Source organism: Squalius cephalus (genome assembly GCF_949319135.1).
Source record: "Squalius cephalus genome assembly, chromosome: 4".
Classification (NCBI taxonomy): Eukaryota; Metazoa; Chordata; class Actinopteri; order Cypriniformes; family Leuciscidae; genus Squalius; species Squalius cephalus.
In genome coordinates this window covers 12794460-12813207 of record NC_137125.1, presented here as the reverse complement: position 1 = coordinate 12813207, position 18748 = coordinate 12794460, and the positions used below count along the sequence as shown (strand labels likewise).

The following is an 18748-nucleotide window of genomic DNA, read 5'->3' as shown; positions in this document are numbered from 1 at the left end:
CTTTACTTAATAATAAAAAAAATATTTACAGTGCCTAACAGTTTTCCACAACAGCTCAACACTGTATTATAATCAATAAAACAATTTGGTCCTTTGATGTTTAGCTTTTCTCTAATTAATGACTTCTAATGATGCTTCTTCCAAGATGTTTCCCATCATTGTATTCTGGAGGCCAGAAATGCAAATGTCAGCAGACACGTGTATCAGTGATAGTGGTAGTATGATGCAGTAGTATGTACTGTAACTCTCTCTTCCACAAAGCTGAGGAAATTCTCAATTTGAACAACACTGAGCTCGATCAGCTGGCTGACTTCCTAGGCCATGATATTAGGATACATCGTCAGTTTTACTGCTTACCCTTCAGCTGGCCAAAATGAGCACAAGTCTTCTGGCCCCTGAAAAAGAACACTTAGTAGTCTTTTAGGTGAGAAATCTTGATGAAATCAACATTGATCAAAAAGGCACTCTACACTGTTAGTTATAGTTTTTTTTCCCCTTTGTCTGAACTTTATTCATTTAAAGAGATTTTTGTTTTTATTATTCTATAATAGTTACAACACATTTTCATCACACTATTTACTCAATGCTTAATAATATTATAAATAATATATGGTTACAAAAACACCACTCACAACAATTTCCACACTGAAAGCTCTGGGACAACCATGGTCTTACATTGCATACGAGTGTTATGTTTGTCCTAGAGTTAAGGACATTTTAGATGTGCTAAAATCAATCTAATATATTGCTATTCCTCATTTTGAATTCTTACGTGCTGTCCATTTTGGACACCTCTCCACATCCTCTTCATCCGTTTCAACACAGCAGCCTTGAGATCCTCTTTAGCCGTGCAACCTGCAAAGGAAATGCTTTATATCCAGTTTGAAATCTCAAGCATTGCCTTAGTATCTTCATTAAAGTCATGTTGAGTCGATTCCTGGGTCTGTTCTCTTCTGTTGTGACAATATGATTGATTATAAAATAAATGTGTGTTATAAAAAAATATTATATATATATGAAGACTTCAGATGCAAAAGCATGTATATATACCAGTGGCGGCTGCTGGTCTTTCAAAGAGGGGAAGCTCATTTTCGGCCTACATCATAAAAATTGTCAATTTTTCTACGTTCCTTTTCAATAAAATGCTCTGTGACCCTGTCATACAAACTAGGCGTCTTTTCCAGTGTTCTCTCAAAGGCCAGCAGAGTTAGCTATAATTGTATAAATGTAACAATATAATAAAGGTATAAATAATAATATAATAAAGTATAATACTACTATTAATAATATATTTTTTAATTATATTAATAGTTTTTTTTAATTATTACTAATAATAATATAAAAAATATATTAAGTAACAATATAATAAAGATATAAATGTATAATTGTGTAATGCATTATGAAAATTGGCAAGCAATTTCGACAAGCAAATACCAAGAAATAGGTTGCAGTTTGTCTTTCGACCACACTTGCAAAATCCGCGATGGGACTGAGCTCGAATAGCTTCAGCATCAGCGACTTTTTATTGTATGAAATCGCTGTCAATCAAAAGGAGATGCAGCCTTTCGAAAGACCCTCCAATCATCACGCAGAAGCCCGGGGCGGGACATAATCGCAGCATTTATCCAGTGACCATCTAGTTTCGAAGCACTGAAAAAAACTGTTCAAAGAAGCCCCATTGAAGTCAATTTACGCTGGGCTTCAACAGGCAAATGCACTGTGACGCTACGGGAATGAGAAGGAAATCGAGTCAGCCGACCTGCTATATGTAACTGATTCTGAACGAACTCGTCTTTGAGATGAACGTTTTCTAACGCATTTTTAGTCAATAAAATGTTAACACAATAGTATATATTTGACCATTCATTTTTTGACATTATAGGGGAAGCCGAGCTTCCCTTGCAGTCTTAAAGAAATCCATATACAAATATGCATATATACATGCATCGATATGATGGTGTGTATTATGCTCAGCGGTTACCTAATGTAGACCAAATTCAGAAGGACTGTCAATAAACACCAGTGCACTGAAGTGCTATTGTGACTGAGACATAATTTCTTGTACAGGTAATACATGATGTATTACCATCATACCTCATCACAGACATGCCTGTTTAGCACACGGCACTCAAACACAGAACCAGGAAACAGGAAATACGTGAGTTCAGGGAAACTGAAACTGAAGTGTAGTTGAGCTGTTGTGTGTTTGTATCTCTGTATGTTTGCAGTAAAATGGCAGAAGCCAGAATTACTCAGGATGAGTTCCTGTGTTCAGTGAGTCTGGACCTCCTGAAGGATCCAGTGACCATTCCCTGTGGACACAGTTTCTGTAAGAGCTGTATTACAGGCCGCTGGGATCAGGAGGATCAGATGAGAGTCTACAGCTGTCCTCAGTGCAGACAGACCTTCAGTCCAAGACCTGCTTTAGCTAAAAACACCATTCTGGCTGAAGTGGTGGAGAAACTGAAGAAGACTAAACTTTCTGCTGACTGTTACGCTGGAGCTGGAGATGTGCAGTGTGACGTCTGTAATGGAAGAAAACGCAAAGCCGTCAAGTCCTGTCTGGGGTGTCTGGAGTCTTACTGTCTGAATCACCTTGAACAACATGAGAGTTTATTTAAAGGAAAGAGACACAATCTGACAGATGCCACTGGACGACTGCAGGAGATGATCTGCCAGAAACACGACAAGCTCCTCGAGGTTTTCTGCCGCACTGACCAGAAGTGTATATGCGTGCTGTGTATGATGGATGAACATAAAAACCACGACACTGGATCAGCTGAAGCTCAGAGGACAGAGAAACAGGTATGAACTTAAAGAGGCAGAGCTGCCAACCCTCACGCATTCACCGTGTGACACACGCAATTGACACTTTTCACACACTCTCACGCCACACATCCATTTTCTCACGCACAGAAAAATCGCGAAGCAAAGAGGATACGGAGACCGACAGACTAGACAGAGCAGGTTAGTTAGGATATAAAAAAAACCTCAGCTCTCAGATTCTGTCAATTTTATTACTAAATTAAAACAATAAATACCGTTTTGGCGCTTGTAAATGTGACGCGACAGATCCCTAGCGGCACGCGAACCGATCATCTCTACTAGCTAATAGTAAATAAACACGAACACTGTTGAAAGATACAGTACAACTTACCGAAATGTATATTCCTCATACATAATATCGACCAATCAATCAAACAAAGGGGTCAATAAAACAGCTGGAGAACAATTATGTCACATAACATTTACCTCAGGAAAGCCATTTAATGACCATATAGGCTATAGCACGTTAGTTGGCTAGAAAAAAAAAAGAGCTATAGAGAGCATTTTGCTAAATATGTGTACTATATTACATATTTATTATATTTTTTACTTATATCATTAAATAAAGTTGTTATTATAATAAAAAAATGCATTATTTAATTTGAGTTATTTTTAACCTTATATAATACTGCCAGCTGATTGGGCTCTCTGTATGTTTACAGCATTAGGTGAGTTGTTTTTTTTCTTGAGAAAAATTAACGCCTATCTTGTGTAGCCTACCTAATATTTATCCAAATGAGTCAATATTAAATCAAATCACAATAATTGAATTGAAATAATAAAAAAGCATAGCTTACCAGAAATTGTACCATGTAAACATTGTAACATGTTGTCACTAAACCTAATAAAATTCAGTTTAGTTACTAAAATGTTAGTGATAATCACAATACACTTATTGTGATGCAATTCTTTTTTTTTTACATCAATAGGGTCCAAAAGTTTCAATCTTAAAAAAGGACATTAAAGTAGCATAAAATAAATAATTTAAGTTCTAAAGTGATAAGAATAGGCTTATTCAACTTCATGCAGCTCTGCGCAGACCGATCGAATCAAAGTAGCGCGAGATGATTCAAGAGCAGCTGGTTGGTTCATTTGCACAGATTCTCCAGAGCAGCTGCACGAGCTCTGATGACGACACAGCTGTTCCACAATGACATTATTCTCACCCCTTCAGTTCCACTAATGCTCACAAATCTGGTTTTTATAACAGTTCATGTAATCGTAATGTTATATTGTGTCATGTTTATCAAAATAAAATTGATTAAAAAACATAAACCCCACTACATTGGTATTTAAATTACCACCTGCGCGCTGCACCGTTCTCGTATCTCACAGAGGAGCTTCGGAAGCATAAAAGGAGGAGTGATGACAGGGAAGGACAAGAGAGGACCAGGCCTGGACTTTTACATTATGTTTTGTTTATGTTTTATAATGTGTGTGTGGCAGTTATCCTTCACTTTCGTTTAGTGTTTGTTTTGGAATAAAAAAAAAATTAACTGTTCGTCGGTTCCCGCCTCCTTCTTCCCATAACATCAAACCTTGTTACCAGGGGCGGCGCCAGCCGATTTTACCGGGGCTTCAGCCCCGAATGTTTTGAGTCAAGCCCCAAATGTAATGACTGTCACTGAACAAATATGAAACTGGACAATAGCCTATGTAAACCCCCGAAATCATAAGTTGATTTATTTCATTGCGCTTTGGCTTTGCATATACTGCACACAGCCTGTAAAAATAGACCTTAAAAATAATCTAGCCTATAGAATACATATATTTGCTGTCGTAGCCTATGGGCTACTCCGTTTCTTCCTCTCTGTTGAATATGCAGCAGGTAGGGGAGGAGCGAGCACAGTCAACCGCAAGAGTGCGAGGTAATAACTGAGACAGTCAGCGAGCAGGAAAGAAAAAATTAAAGAAAAATGAAGCAAACGAGACTTTGGGGTTTTTTCGGAAAGAAGTCAGTGGGTAAGAATCTGGCTGGATTTCACTGTAGGCCTATTTGTTTAACTAGCTAGTTATTACGATTGGCTAATGTTATACGTTAGCACTTGTAACTGTTACTGGCATCTTCTAGTACAGAATCTCCTCCGGATAAAAACACAGGAGAAGAAGCTGAAACAAGTGATAGAAGATTGCTCACTCGCTCAAAATATAAAATAACGTGGTCATCATCAAACATTAAACAGTGTGTAAATCAAAAACCCGCTTAATATTACCAAAGGGGGACCACCTGTCCCGCATTTTGCGGGAAGTTTTCAAATTTGAAGCTTTTGATTTGAAATGTGAAGCTTTGTTGTGACGCAAATCATAAGCAGTGCCGCAGTTTAATTTTGTCTGCATCATTTTATTTAATCGTCCTTTAAATTACAATTCTAAATAAATGTAATAAGAAAACACTGAACATGCTGTTGAGGCTCGCACAGTTATTTATAACATATTATAGTTAAGAAACAATATATAGCCTAGGCTACACACGACCAGAGAGCTGTTTTCTTGAATGCCATCAAGATTTAAACCGAGACTGATTTCATAACAGTTTCAATAATGTTCAATTCAATGTTTTTGTTCTGTTTCAGCAGCGAAAATAGTTCCAAACAAAGATCACAGCAGAACCATCGCGCATCTCACAGCAACACTTGTTGCATTACTGAATGATTCGGCGTTTTGAACGAATGGGTTGAGTCAAAGATTCAATTACCCATTCATAAACTGCCTCATTCTGAATAAATCAGCCGTTTGAACGAATCGTTTGAATGAATGACTCAATGACTCGCTCATTAAGACGGTCGCCTGCTGCCTCCTACTGGCGGTTAAGTTTCATAAAGTATCATTCTTTTCAACATTCCTTATTTGTATATTCAAAAATATTTAAAATAATCAAATTTAATACAGTTATAATTTTTCAATGTAAATTATTTAATTTGATTGGTAACAGCCTAGTGTCTTATTATTTTAATTGAATATATTGATCAAATTTAAGAATTTGAAATGAAAGATGGAGCATACATTTAATAAAATTAGGGGGAAAATTCCCTTTATAAAAGGTACAAAAAAAATGTTTTTTCAAGCAGTGATGTAATGAAGCATTGACAATTTAAGTTTGAAGGGAGTAAAGCCTCTGTTTAGGCTATTAAGGAAATTAAATTTTGCCAAAAGAACTTTTATTTTAAATAAATGTTCATTTTAAATCAGCCCACTTCAATGTGATATGTTACCATATTATCATGCTTAACAGTGAGAATCTGAATAATTGTAATGTGATGATCAGATGCAGATATCTAAATCAAAGAATATGGGCGGTTTTGCGGGTGGATTATTTATTTTTAACAGTGGATTCGGGTGACTCAAAGTGCACCAGATTAATGAATTTATCTTTAAAAATGTACAAAATTTTCTTCCCTAGGGGTACCAGGCTCCACCCACAAAAATAATGAAGTTAACCAAGGTGTGGGAACCCTGTGAAAGTAAATTGTTACTGTAATAAAAAAACAACTATTCGAGTGATCCCTGTATTTACATAAAATGGTCTGGGCTAAGCCCCAGATGTCCTTCAATGCTGGAAACGCCCCTGCTCGTTACAATAACAAATATTGCATTTATTTCACTTCAGCTGTGATAAAGTATGCGAACACAGCATGGGAAGCAGAAAGTGTCCGACTTCATGTCTGTTTTCAGCTCATCCCCGCCTGAATGTCTTCACAATATCTTCTTTTGTTTTCTGCAAGAGAAAATCAGTTTGGAAAGACATGAGGAGGAGTAAACAATGAAAGAATGTACATTTCTGTGTAGCAAATTAGCTCAAAATAAATATTAATAATCAGTTATAACTTGTAATAATTAATTATGAATATTTGGATCAATTAATATAATTAATTTAATGTAGTAAAATGAATATTACAATCAATTAACATGTTCGTCCCATGAACACTCAATGTTAATTGTTTATTAATTCTGAGAAATGTTCATTTCCGGGGGAGGGAAACGTCTTTCTTCCTGTACAGTACTACTAAGAGTTTGTAGTCAGAATCTAAATCCTAAAATAAACTTTGTTGCAAGCAGAGAATCAGAACCCAATCCGCATTGTGCACACGTTTTATTAACTAAATCACAAACATAACTAATCTAAACATACAACATACAATCACTCGTACTTGGGTAAAATGGTAAGTGACAGAATGAAACCGGAAGCATGACATGGAACTATGGAAAAGATCCATTGAGTCTCAATGAGTCTTAATCGATTTCTTCTGCATTGAATGAAGAAGGGGTGATGAACTTGCATAATTATTTTGATGTGGGGCTTCTATTAGACTGCGTAGCCTATAATAAAAGATAATGAATTTCAAACCTGAACCAAACATATTTTTATTCAAAGATCAACAGTCTGTCATTAGTCTTTAGTCTGCCACAAAAAAACATTAAAATCATGAACTCAAATGTCATTGTGAAAAAAACAAAACAATGACTGTGCTAAGTAACAGTGGGTAAATCAGACCTTACAGTATAGCCTAACGCTAATAAGCTTAACGAAAATAACGAAATAATTGTGTAGTTAAGTATTTTTTTGTACACAGTGCCGCAAACAATCAATCACTCCTTTACGCGTTCATCACTGTCCTCCTCGCGGCTGCAGCAACTTGCGCTCTCTTCATCAAGGCTTAAAACAAAAAGGGGACAAAAAGGTCGTATTGTCTTTGTTCATATAGATTAATTAGATAAATGAACAGAAACAATAAAACTTTAAATTCACACAGCTATAGCCTACCTAGGTTGTGGAGGCCCGACGTCAGCTTACTAAATCTTACGTTTGAAGTTGGATCTGGAAGTTAAATATCTAAATTCGTGCCTACGGTATTTTTTTTAGAACTTCAAAAAAAGAAACAAAAACGATTCTGCAGCCGGCAGGGACTGGTTGCAGGACGACTCAACCACCGCAGACAGTTTTTAATGTTTATCGGACAATAACTACTCAAGATTTTGCTTTAGTATAATTTTCGGGACAATTAGGGCCAGATTCGGGATTCGGGACAACAGTTTAGATTTCGACACTGTTCCAAATTTTTCGGGACGTCTGGCCACCCTAATGAGGTGATGTACACTAAAGTGTGAGTCATTAAAGGTCATTAAAGGTCATTAAAGGTAGGGTGTGGGATTTGCAAAACGGCCAGCAGATTTTGAAAATACACAACTCAAATGGTCCTACCTTCTTTCCTCCAACGCTGGCCCTGACTCCACCCATTCGAAGAACATGGACGCGCAATCATGCACGAGTGAAAACTCAGATGCGCGAGAGTGAGCCAGTGATTAGTAGTAAATCATAATCACCTGCTTTCAGATGGAGCAGCATTTACTACAGGTGATGACGATTTACTACTAATCACGGAACCGGTTTTACTGACGAGATGCGCATGAGAATTGAGTTTGCGCACGAAGGGGTCATGCGCGCGAGGGGGAGGGGGGTATGGTATGACCGTTTGATTGATGAACTTACTGTCCAATGATTCTAGGTGGTCTTGGAAATGATTGGCTGGAGTTTTTCGAGTCCTGCCCCTTCCACAGATGATTAAATTGCTTTATTTTCATTTCAGTGCTTCTAACTCAGTGGCTGTAAGTGGGTTAGGAACAGAGTATGTGAGCGGAGCAGAATTTGCGCTCCATGCTCAAAGCATTTCATAATTACTTCGCTCAAGCTCCGCTCTGGGTGTACAATTTTCCGCTCCTCGCTCCCTCCCCACTCCGCCCTTGATACGTCTCGCTCTGTTTCCGCTCCACGGTAAATTTTTATTCTTTTTTTTTTTTAAATAACACCAACCTCTGATCAGAAGATGCATGTACTGTAAAACAAATACGCAGTACTAAGAGAAGAACATCCACATACTTTATTGGAAATTTGAACAGCCCCAAACCAATAAATTAGGCTATCCTTTAACTCACTTTAAAACAAAGCAAAATAGGAATCGCAAGGAATCTTTTGACGTTGTAATCACCTCCCCGCACTCACGTTCTCCTTTGTCATCAATACCTTTTACAATACAAATTTTTCAATAAAATTTATATTTTTTCCCCTTCTTCACGGTAATATTTCGGAAACGATCTAAAGAGAAAACGCAAAAATAATAACTTTTATTCTGCGTTTAGACGACCGTTACGGGGGGAAATCTGCGTGCATATGGTGACGCAAAAGTGTGTGAAATTCAATGTAGTATGCACTCAGCGGCAAGGTGGCAATGTGAAGCACTGATCGGTGCCTTCACTGTCTAGAAGACTTTTGCTTTTACCGTTTAGACGGAAACACGACGGTGGAGCGTTTTTAAGATTTCCACTCTGGAGGGTGGTTTCACTTTTTTTGCGTTTTTAAGCCCCAAAAACGCCGTCGCCGTCTAAATGAAAGGCACATCTGATAAAATATTTTTACGTTTTCACCCATGAGCGTTCTCGTGTAAACAGACAGGGCCTTATAAAATCGTCCATCATATAATGGAGTTGCACAGATAGAAATCGCGAGGGGGTCGGTAAAAATATCATTAAAAGCATGTGTAAAATTAATTACTTGATATATACTTTATATAAATGTTTGTGAAAGTACTAGTAAAACAATACAAATGCAAACAAATGCAAAATATGATTAGAAACATTTTGAGTCCCCCTCCGTTGCCTCACAGTGGTTTGGTCCTGAGCGATAGTGGAGCATTTTCGGAGCGAGAGAAAATCACAACGCTCCAACATTAAAAAAATCCCCTCCTCGCTCGTGGCAAAATCACGCAACTCCGCTCCCACTCCGCACCGCTCACATACTCTGGTTAGGAATAGGATTTCAAGTGATTTTGAAATAATGCACAAAAAAGAGAATCACATACCCCACCTTTAAATTATTAGGATTAATTAGATATAGGTGGGGAGACACGATATAGGTGGGGTTACATTAACTAGTAGTTCTCTCATAAAGCATGCATAAAATAAATGTAAATGTTTATAAGAGACAGTATACAAGTCTATTATAAGTTTATGTATAAGAAACAGTATACAAGTAATGCAAGAAAGTCTGTTTTATTAAGGGCTGTAGGTCTTTCCTACAGCCTCAGTCTTGACCACATGACCACATTTTTAACAGCAATAAAACCATCTTATCTGTTGGTCGCTCTGGCAATTGAGGCCTTTTCTGCTCTCTTGTCTCTTTTGCGGGGATATTTCGTTACTAAGACTGGGCTTTAAAGCTTATTTGTTAAATGGAACAAGTGTGAACAAATGGTCAATTGTCTGATTGTCTCAGTCGTTACATCTGGTGAACTATCATAAATAAAACTAGGCACTGATGAAGTAATGCTGGCACTTATGATTGAAGCTATAATAACTTTATAATAACCTTAGGGGGGCAGTCGGGGACTAATGTTTAGAGAGTCAGACGATAACCTGAAGTTTGGGGATTGATTCCAGTACCGGAAGGAAATGACTGAGGCCCCAATCGCTTCCACAGAGAATGGCTGACCACTTCACCAATATTGGATTTATATCTGTTTACCTGATGATTTCTGTGATGTTTCTACTGTCATTGGTTTGTCCTTTAGCACCAGCTGAAGGAGACGCAGAAGTTGTTCCAGCAGAGGATCCAGCAGAGAGAGAAAGATATTCAGCAGCTGAGAAAGGCTGTCGCGTCTCATAAGGTGAGTGTGGAGAAGAAGAGAAGTTTCAGTCAAGTCTCAGTCAGGACTCACTGAAGCTCACTGTGTGATTGTGATGTGTGTGTAACAGCTCTCAGCACAGACAGCAGTGGAGGACAGTGAGAGGATCTTCACTGAGCTCATCTGCTCCATTGAGAGAAGCCGCTCTGAGGTAACACAGCGGATCAGAGATCAGGAAAAGACTGCAGTGAGTCGAGCTGAAGGACGACTGGAGCGACTGGAGCAGGAGATCAATGATCTGAGGAGGAGAGACGCTGAGCTGGAGCAGCTTTCACACACACAGGATCACATCCATTTCCTGCAGGTAACAGAGATCTAGAAGAACAGGGTCATAGTGGACTTGAGCAAGAGACTCACAGAGAAACATTTCATGAGAGCAGAATGAGCCGCTGACTGAAGTGTTGATCTGTGTGTTCGGTTATTATATCATCATCAGTCAGACTCAATCTCAATCTCTTAGGAAACAACAATGTGAAATCCATCTTGATGGTGCCCGTTTCACCCAGCTAGACTTCCCATTATCTCTTTACTTTCTTTTGACATTCTTTGACTTTTGGGTAATGTTTACCAAAATCAGATACTCCTTTTATAATAATTTTCATAATTTTTTGCTGGTAACAGATCAATGAATTTGGCAGTGAAGTCCTCAAACAGGAAGCGAGGCTGTATATTAGCTGGATATATATTGGCTGTATATTATATCTGATGCTGTGAAAATGCCTTTGAACTGCTTTTCCTGATCAAATCTACTCAACTCTGCCATGTGACTCCATTGATGCACTTGATCTGTTACATTTATGTTATTGCCAGTTGTTTGATCATCCAAGAGTTTTCCCAAAAAAAGTTCACATATAGTCTAAGAGTCAAAAGCTCTAACATGAATATGAGAAGAATGAGGCTGATGCTGTGAAAGTGCTGGATTGAGGAGAGTTACTAAAGATCAACAAGAGCCGCACAAATCTAACAGTAGTGCAGGTTATTGATGAAGTGTGGAGGTGATGAGCTTTGATTTGTGTTTTCTGTAGAGTTTCCAGTCTCTCTCAGCTCCTCCTGAATCTACAGACGTAAATGACAATCCCTTCAGTTCTCTCTCCTTTTTTGATGCCGTGAGAGAATCTGTCCTTCGGCTGAGAGACAAACTGGAGGATTTCTGCAAAGAGGAGCTGAAGAAGATCTCTGACAGAGGTAAAGTCCTGGAGATTCTGCTCTCAGAAATGACCCTCCATCATCTCATATCATGTAGAAGATCATATTAGAAATGTCTTAGGAACGGATGCAGGGATCAATTTCTATTGACATGATAATCACACTCTTCATTTCTGTTCCACAGTCACTTTCACCAGCATTGTTCCCAGGACCAGGAACAACTTCCTACAATGTAAGTCATTAATGCCTGTCTCACACTACAGGAGTTTTAAAATGGTTGCAGCACACTTTTCAGATTGTGCTCACGCTACAATATTTAAACAATGCGGCGCATCTCACACACTATACAATGTTATTAAGATTCTCGTGCCAGACGAAGTGCCTCACGTGATCTCACGCAGCAGATCAGAAGCTGAAAAGCAGAGCCGAAAATATCGTCATATTTGTAAAAAGGTTGCCGTGTCCAAGGAAAGCAAAATCTTTCAAAAATCATCCTTTTAACATTTAAGGATGTTTCCAATGAATGGCGTCAGCGCTGGTCAATTTAATGAATCAATGCCTTTGATCTCTATGAAGTGACTCATCAGCTTCAGTGTTGCCCATGCGCCGCATTGCTGCTCAGCTGAGCCTTGTAATGTGGAACTCAAAGTTCAAATTAAATATTTAAATAATTAACACCCTGTTTCATTACATCTATCTTTGAATGAATCAGTGTTTTTTTTTTTTTTTTTTTACATTTTCGTGGAATGACTCAAAGACAGTCCCTTGCCAACACCTAGTGGTGTAACAATGTAACTGGACTGAGTGACAACCTGTCTAGAATGCCCAGAGACAAGCAATGTCGATACTGATGAAATATCAGCAGAAGGCCTCTCTTAAAGTGAGATTCGAGGATCGGAACTAACTGTTATATAACAATGGCCCAACATTCTTTTATTATGTGGACCCTTATTTTAATATTATCTTCTGTTTCACTTCGTTTTGTTTAGTTTCAAGTTCATTACTGAACATGTACTCGTTTTAGTGCCTGCTGACCACAGCGTAACACTTCCTTTAAAACAATAAATAAATAAATAAATGGCGATAATTCTGCATATCGCGCTGTTAAGTCACTCAAAACTACCTTAAGGGAAATTCCCTCACCACAGCCCTACTTGTTCCTTATTGACTATTGTGACAGTACTGATGTAATCACAGTCTTGCTCATCTGGATTTAAAATCCTAAATCTCAAACATGTTTGATATGATCGAGGCGAACCCGATTTGTGTGAGAGCAGATCGTGAGGTGCAAGATTCGACCTGTGAACGCCTCACATTACCAGATAATCTGCGCCGAACATTGTAACCGATCGAGGTCCTCAACAAGATTTTTTCTCCGATTTGCAGGAGGAGAAATTCGGGCATAAATCGGCTTAAAAGTCCTGTAGTGTGAGCCAGGCATAAGAAAACAAGCAGAGAAACTCATTGAGTGTGTTCATGTTCTTCCTGTAGAAGGCGAAAGAAAACATGACAGAAGAGATTTAGAGTTGATCATGTGCGTTTCTCAATGGAGAACATCGGGGGGAGCAATGTTTTCAAAAGGGGTGTTCTAACAACATTCTACACAACATGAACATTCCAAATGCATCTGTCCGTAGCGCAATAGAGTGCGTCAGAAATAGAACGTAGCACATCCAGTGTAGACAGAGTCACTGATTATAATGGGTTCTGTGTGCTTTTACTGTCGGTGATTTGGCGACAAGCAGCAGCAATCGAGCAAAAATCTGGCGACACGGAGGAGATGCGGGTGTTTAAACAGGGTGACGTGAGGAGACTGGCAACGTGAACCGGGTCGTCATCTTCCCTGGTGAAGAATGACAGCCTGTGGATCCAATGAAATCTGAAACACATATAACAGCATAACCACACATACACATATACAACATCCATTACTCCGTAACAAAGGTTTTTAATGTTTTTAAAAGGCTGGATTTATTTGATCCAAAATACAGTAAAAACAGAATTATTGTGAAATATCCCTATGATTTTAAAGAAACATTTTCTATTTTAATATAAATGTGGAATGTGCTTTTCATCTTGAATTTCAATTATTTAAAATATGAAAATGCAAAATGGTCTGCACTATAAAAATACATTTATTAGGTTCAAGCAGGAGATAAAATAAAAAGTACAAACGTTTCAGCTATTTGCCTTTGTCAGTTAAAATATAAATGTTTATTAACTTAATGTCTTTACTGGCTTTTATAAACATGGACATGGATGTAAAACAGGACAGAATTAAAATAAGGATTCAATATATTCTTCAAAAACAGGATATCTAAATAAAATAATCATAATTCCTGATTCTGATGTGTTTTCTCTCCATCAGATTCCCATCAGTTCACTCTGGATCTGAACACAGTGAATAAAGCCCTCAGTTTGTCTGAGGGGAACAGAGTGATCACTAACACTGGCACAGTCCAGCCGTATCCTGATCATCCAGACAGATTTGATGATGTATATCAGGTGTTGTGTAGAGAGAGTGTGTGTGGACGCTGTTACTGGGAGATTAAGTGGAGTGGAGAATATGTGTTTATATCAGTATCATATAAGAGCGTCAGCAGGAAGGGATCGGGTCATGAGTGTGGATTTGGATCTAATAATCAGTCCTGGAGTTTGATCTGCTCTTCCTCCAGTTACTCATTCATACACAATAACATAAAGACTGATCTCCATGTAAAGCCCATCAGCAGGAGAATAGGAGTGTATGTGGATCACAGTGCAGGAACTCTGTCTTTCTACAGCGTCTCTGACACACTGAGCCTCATACACACAGTCCAGACCACATTCACACATCCGCTCTATCCTGGGTTTAGGCTTGATCCTGGATTGTTATCTCTTTGTAATACATCATCAGTGAAACTGTTGATGAATCAGAATAGACTGATGAGAGATTCTACCCATAATGCTTTGAGCTGCATGATAAATCAGTAACAGTGAGATGTTATAGAGTCTCTGATTTTCTCTTCATTACATTAATACTTCAGCTGAACTTCTGTCAGTGAAATAACATGTCAGAATAAATGTGTGTAATGAATCCTCATATAGACAGTAAGATCAGTGTGTGTTTGTGAGTCATGATGAGTGACGGTGTGTGTCAGTGCTTTTCTCAAACTATATTTGTGTTGATGGAAATCATGAAGTCATTCAGTTCTTATTGTCGTGTCACATAAATCATTTTTGTTATTACTATCAAACGTGAAATGATCGCACTATATGTTTTACATTTATTAACAATCTGACATTTAGCAATTTTACATGGCAATTTATTTATTGAATAACTCATTTTCAGCCTCAAACTTTTATTGAATAACTTTCTCAAATATGTCTTAAGGAAGAACTTTAAAAATGTCAAAGGTCTGGACTAGAGGTCTACACGGTGTAACAACACTGACTTTATGTTAGGGAATTAATTAGCTCAAAGCAGTGGTCATATTCATCAATGGGAATATGCATATGTTTCTTACATAAATTAAATTATTCAAAAATAGAGAATAGGTCTAAACCTCGGCTTATATCAGTGGTTACACGATTTCTCGTAATAACCACTGTTATAAACGGGTAGATTAAGTTCAATTTTGGGGAATTGAGGTAGAAGTTTAAATAAAGTTCATTTATTATACAAACTGTACGTCCAGCGAACAGAATGTATAAGGTCTGAACAAAAATCTAGCGTCCTTAACACCAATAGACAACACTCTTCTTGTGGCCACCAAGAAGATAATTATCTCCGTGTTTTAGACAACTCTAGATTTCTTTTAATAGTAAAATAATGGTAGAGTTTATGAGGTAAGAATCTACATTTCCATTGACTCAGAATTGAAACAAACAGGCAAGCTCAGTTCAAATGATTTAACAAAGTTTATTCAAACAAGCTAACGGTTACATATACTACTTTAAATCACGCAGGGGTAAATATGTATAACAAAACAACAATATAACGATCGTAACACGAAATACTACAAGATAAAAATAAAAGGAGGAGAGAGAAGGAAAAGAGAGAGAATTGGGAGAGAGAGAGAGAGAATCAGCGAGAGCAAAATAATAGTGAGAATGAATGAATCAAGGAGTGTGTGAGATTTGTAAGATGAGGTGAGAGTGTATGTGTACAAGCGCGCCTCTAGCACGTGTGTTTGGCTTCGGAACCCAGCCTATGTGTGTGTGTAAGATCGTGTGTGTGTGTGGGAGAGAGTGTGTGTACTTAGAGCAAAGTTAAAGAAAGGCAGGAAACAGTGTAGTCATCAACTAACGAAGTCCCAACGGCTCTAGTAATTCTTAGACAACGTTAACAGTATTTCTTTCAGATTGCAAATTTGAATTCTACTTTACGTGTTGAAGCTGGCCCTCCTTTGTGGGTGTCTCTGTTACCCCTTTTCCACCAAGGCAGAGCTGGTGCTGGTTCGGAGCCAGAGCCTAGTTTCAAATCGGTTCTTTGTTTTTCCACCGCCAAAGCACCAGCTCCGAACCAGTAAAACTGGTTCTTAAGTAGCACCAAATCATTGCAGGGTCTAGAACGGAGCCAAGAAAGAACCGCTTGCGTCAGGGGCTGGGGGCGGGGTTACCGTGACCAACAAGACGAATAGAAACTTGTGACCGCCATTTTTAAATAGCAGCTAGTCGAGCTAATAGCAGCTCGATTATAATATCCGTCTATGTAAGTTACGGCGAGCTGCACGAACGCGTTGGATTCCGATGTATTTTTGCAAACCCATGAGCATCCATAGTATTGCAACGTCCGTTATTGTTGATGGCTTGTTCGAGATGCATCGGAGCGGCGAGGACCGATCGGAGCTGCGGGAGTGTTTGGAGAGCATACGACTCCTTGTGCTTTTAGATCGCTATCGCAGTGCTTTGATGTCATGCGGCGATCGATCTGCGAGAAGCCGATGCATCTCGAACAAGCCTGGCGTGTTTGTGTTTGGCGCTACCGCACTAGCGGTTGCTGGGCAACATGAGACGTATACAGTGACGTAAGATCTGGCTCTGTTGTGGCTCTCTAGCCGGTGGAAAGGCAAACCGGTTCTTAGTAAGCTCGTCAGTCGAACCAACTCTGAACCAGCTTTGGCTCTGGCTCTGAACCAGCACCCGGTTCTTGTTGGTGGAAAAGGGGTATGTGTTGAGCAAAAGTCACGTGGGTGCGTCTGGTTGCTATGGCGACTTGAGACGAGCGGAAACGCAGCAAAGTTGATCTTTAGCTTTAAGTTGATTCCGTGGGTTGGTTGAAGAAGACTATCAACTGAAGTAAAGTAGTTTTAAGAAAGTAAAACTTGAACATAAAACGAAAATAAAAGCGAAGCAAAGCTTCCAAGGAAGGAAGGAAGGAAGGCGTGGCGTCTTTCTCTCGCTGACTGAGTGCAGGGTTTGTGAGAGATGCGCGAGATTTTGAAGGAGCCAAGCTTCACGCCCTCTGATGTATGCCGGCCAATCGTCTTTAACAACGTATTGTCCCAACCTTCTGACGTCGCGAGGTGTATACGCCCTTTATTACTAGCTAGTGGAATAATAACTCCGTTCTTATCATCAATACTACGGATATTTAGTCAAATAACACATTTTCTGCTATGTTGTGTCACAGATTCGTAACGATTGGAATTTTTGGAACCAAACGGTACCAAGAATGACACTTTTCTGGTCGAATTACACACGGAGTTATGATTTCTTGCGATTAAAATCACATCAAATTGATTACAAACGAATAAAGCTATATAAGCATAATATTTGGGACAAGGGAGCATGCACACTTCAAGAAAATACATTTTAAACATTTACAAATACATTGGTTTGAATACGATGAGTCTCTGTGTGTGTGTGTATGTGCTCCGTATGGAGAGTTCATGCAAGTTGAAGAGTTCACGGGGTGTTTTAATGAGATTAGCAGTCAGCACATCTGGTCAACAAAGTCTTGTTGTTTTCTGAAGTGTAAATCAGGGTTAAATGTAAATAAATGTCCAGAGCAAATCCCCGGGAGGGTTCTCTGAGATTGCTCTTATTGGTCAACGAATGCTTGCCGGGTAATAAACAAAAGGCTTCTTATTGACTTAGTAGTGGGGGATCTGTGCTTGCCGCTAGGCAGTGATGATCTATCTGAATTCGAGGCGCCGTTAGGTCTGCGTGGCCGAATCTTAAGACAATAGAGGTGTTGTACAGGTTTGTACAGGTACAGGTTTTCAAGAAGTTGATTAGGACCCAGACTAATCAGAGGAAGATTCCGATCATGTGAGCCAAATGACCATTTGTTGCTTGTAGACAGTTCCAGAGGAACAAAGTCTGTTTGTTGATTGGAATGTTTGAATGGCTTCAGTCGGTGCAAGATAGAGGTTGTTGCATATTAGACTGCATTAATTTAATCAGCAGACTTCATGACCTGCTCTCCGTTACAACGGGTCCAAAAACTCGTACCGAACCCGAAGAGAATATGTAATGTGTTACACGGAACCAACCCGGACCTGACATGGACCCGTCTATTATTTGAAACCTGGACCGGCAGGAAGACACAGACCCGACTGGATCTAATTGTCAGATATTCCACACTAAATTGCTATTAACAAGTCAATAAACCAGTTGTGAAAAATAAAACTTTTTTACCTAATTTTAGTGACGTTAGTCGACGTCTCCCTTCCTTGTAGGCTAACTGACTGACTGTGATGCACAATCCTCCGACAAGAAAGTTCTAACGTTATCCATGTTATTCCTCTCGTTATTCCAAGCTTAATCCACTCATTATTTCAGCTTCAAAAGTTCACTTGATGTCACGGTGACGGATGACAAATGTGACTTTGCAGATTTGCATTTCGACTCGTTAACTCGCATAATAACTTGTTTTGAACTATAATAATGATTGCTCGTTCAGTGCCATGGCTGCTGACGTTAGCATTATTTATTTGCTATCATCTCTTTGCTCTCTGCGCCGAGTCTGACCACCAAAACTTTAAGATTAAACAAGACGGTTCATTCATATTAATATAAAAATTGGAGAAAGTGTAATGCGCGGTTTGGCGGAATAAGTGCTCCGTGTAGACCTCTAGTCTGGACTTCCCTAAGTTCAAGAGACAGGAGCATAG

At 38.8% G+C, this 18748-nt stretch overlaps 1 protein-coding gene across 1 annotated transcript; it reads left to right on the top strand.

The window, feature by feature from the left end:
- The first annotated feature begins 2167 nt into the window (after positions 1–2167).
- Positions 2168–14878, top strand: LOC307157333 (tripartite motif-containing protein 16-like). The gene is made up of 6 exons (XM_079869214.1): positions 2168–2805; positions 10389–10484; positions 10573–10806; positions 11528–11687; positions 11833–11880; positions 14017–14878. Exons 1-6 carry the CDS (start codon positions 2233–2235, stop codon positions 14619–14621), a joined length of 1716 nt encoding a protein of 571 aa, XP_079725340.1. The 5' UTR covers positions 2168–2232; the 3' UTR covers positions 14622–14878.
- The last annotated feature ends 3870 nt before the right edge of the window (positions 14879–18748 follow it).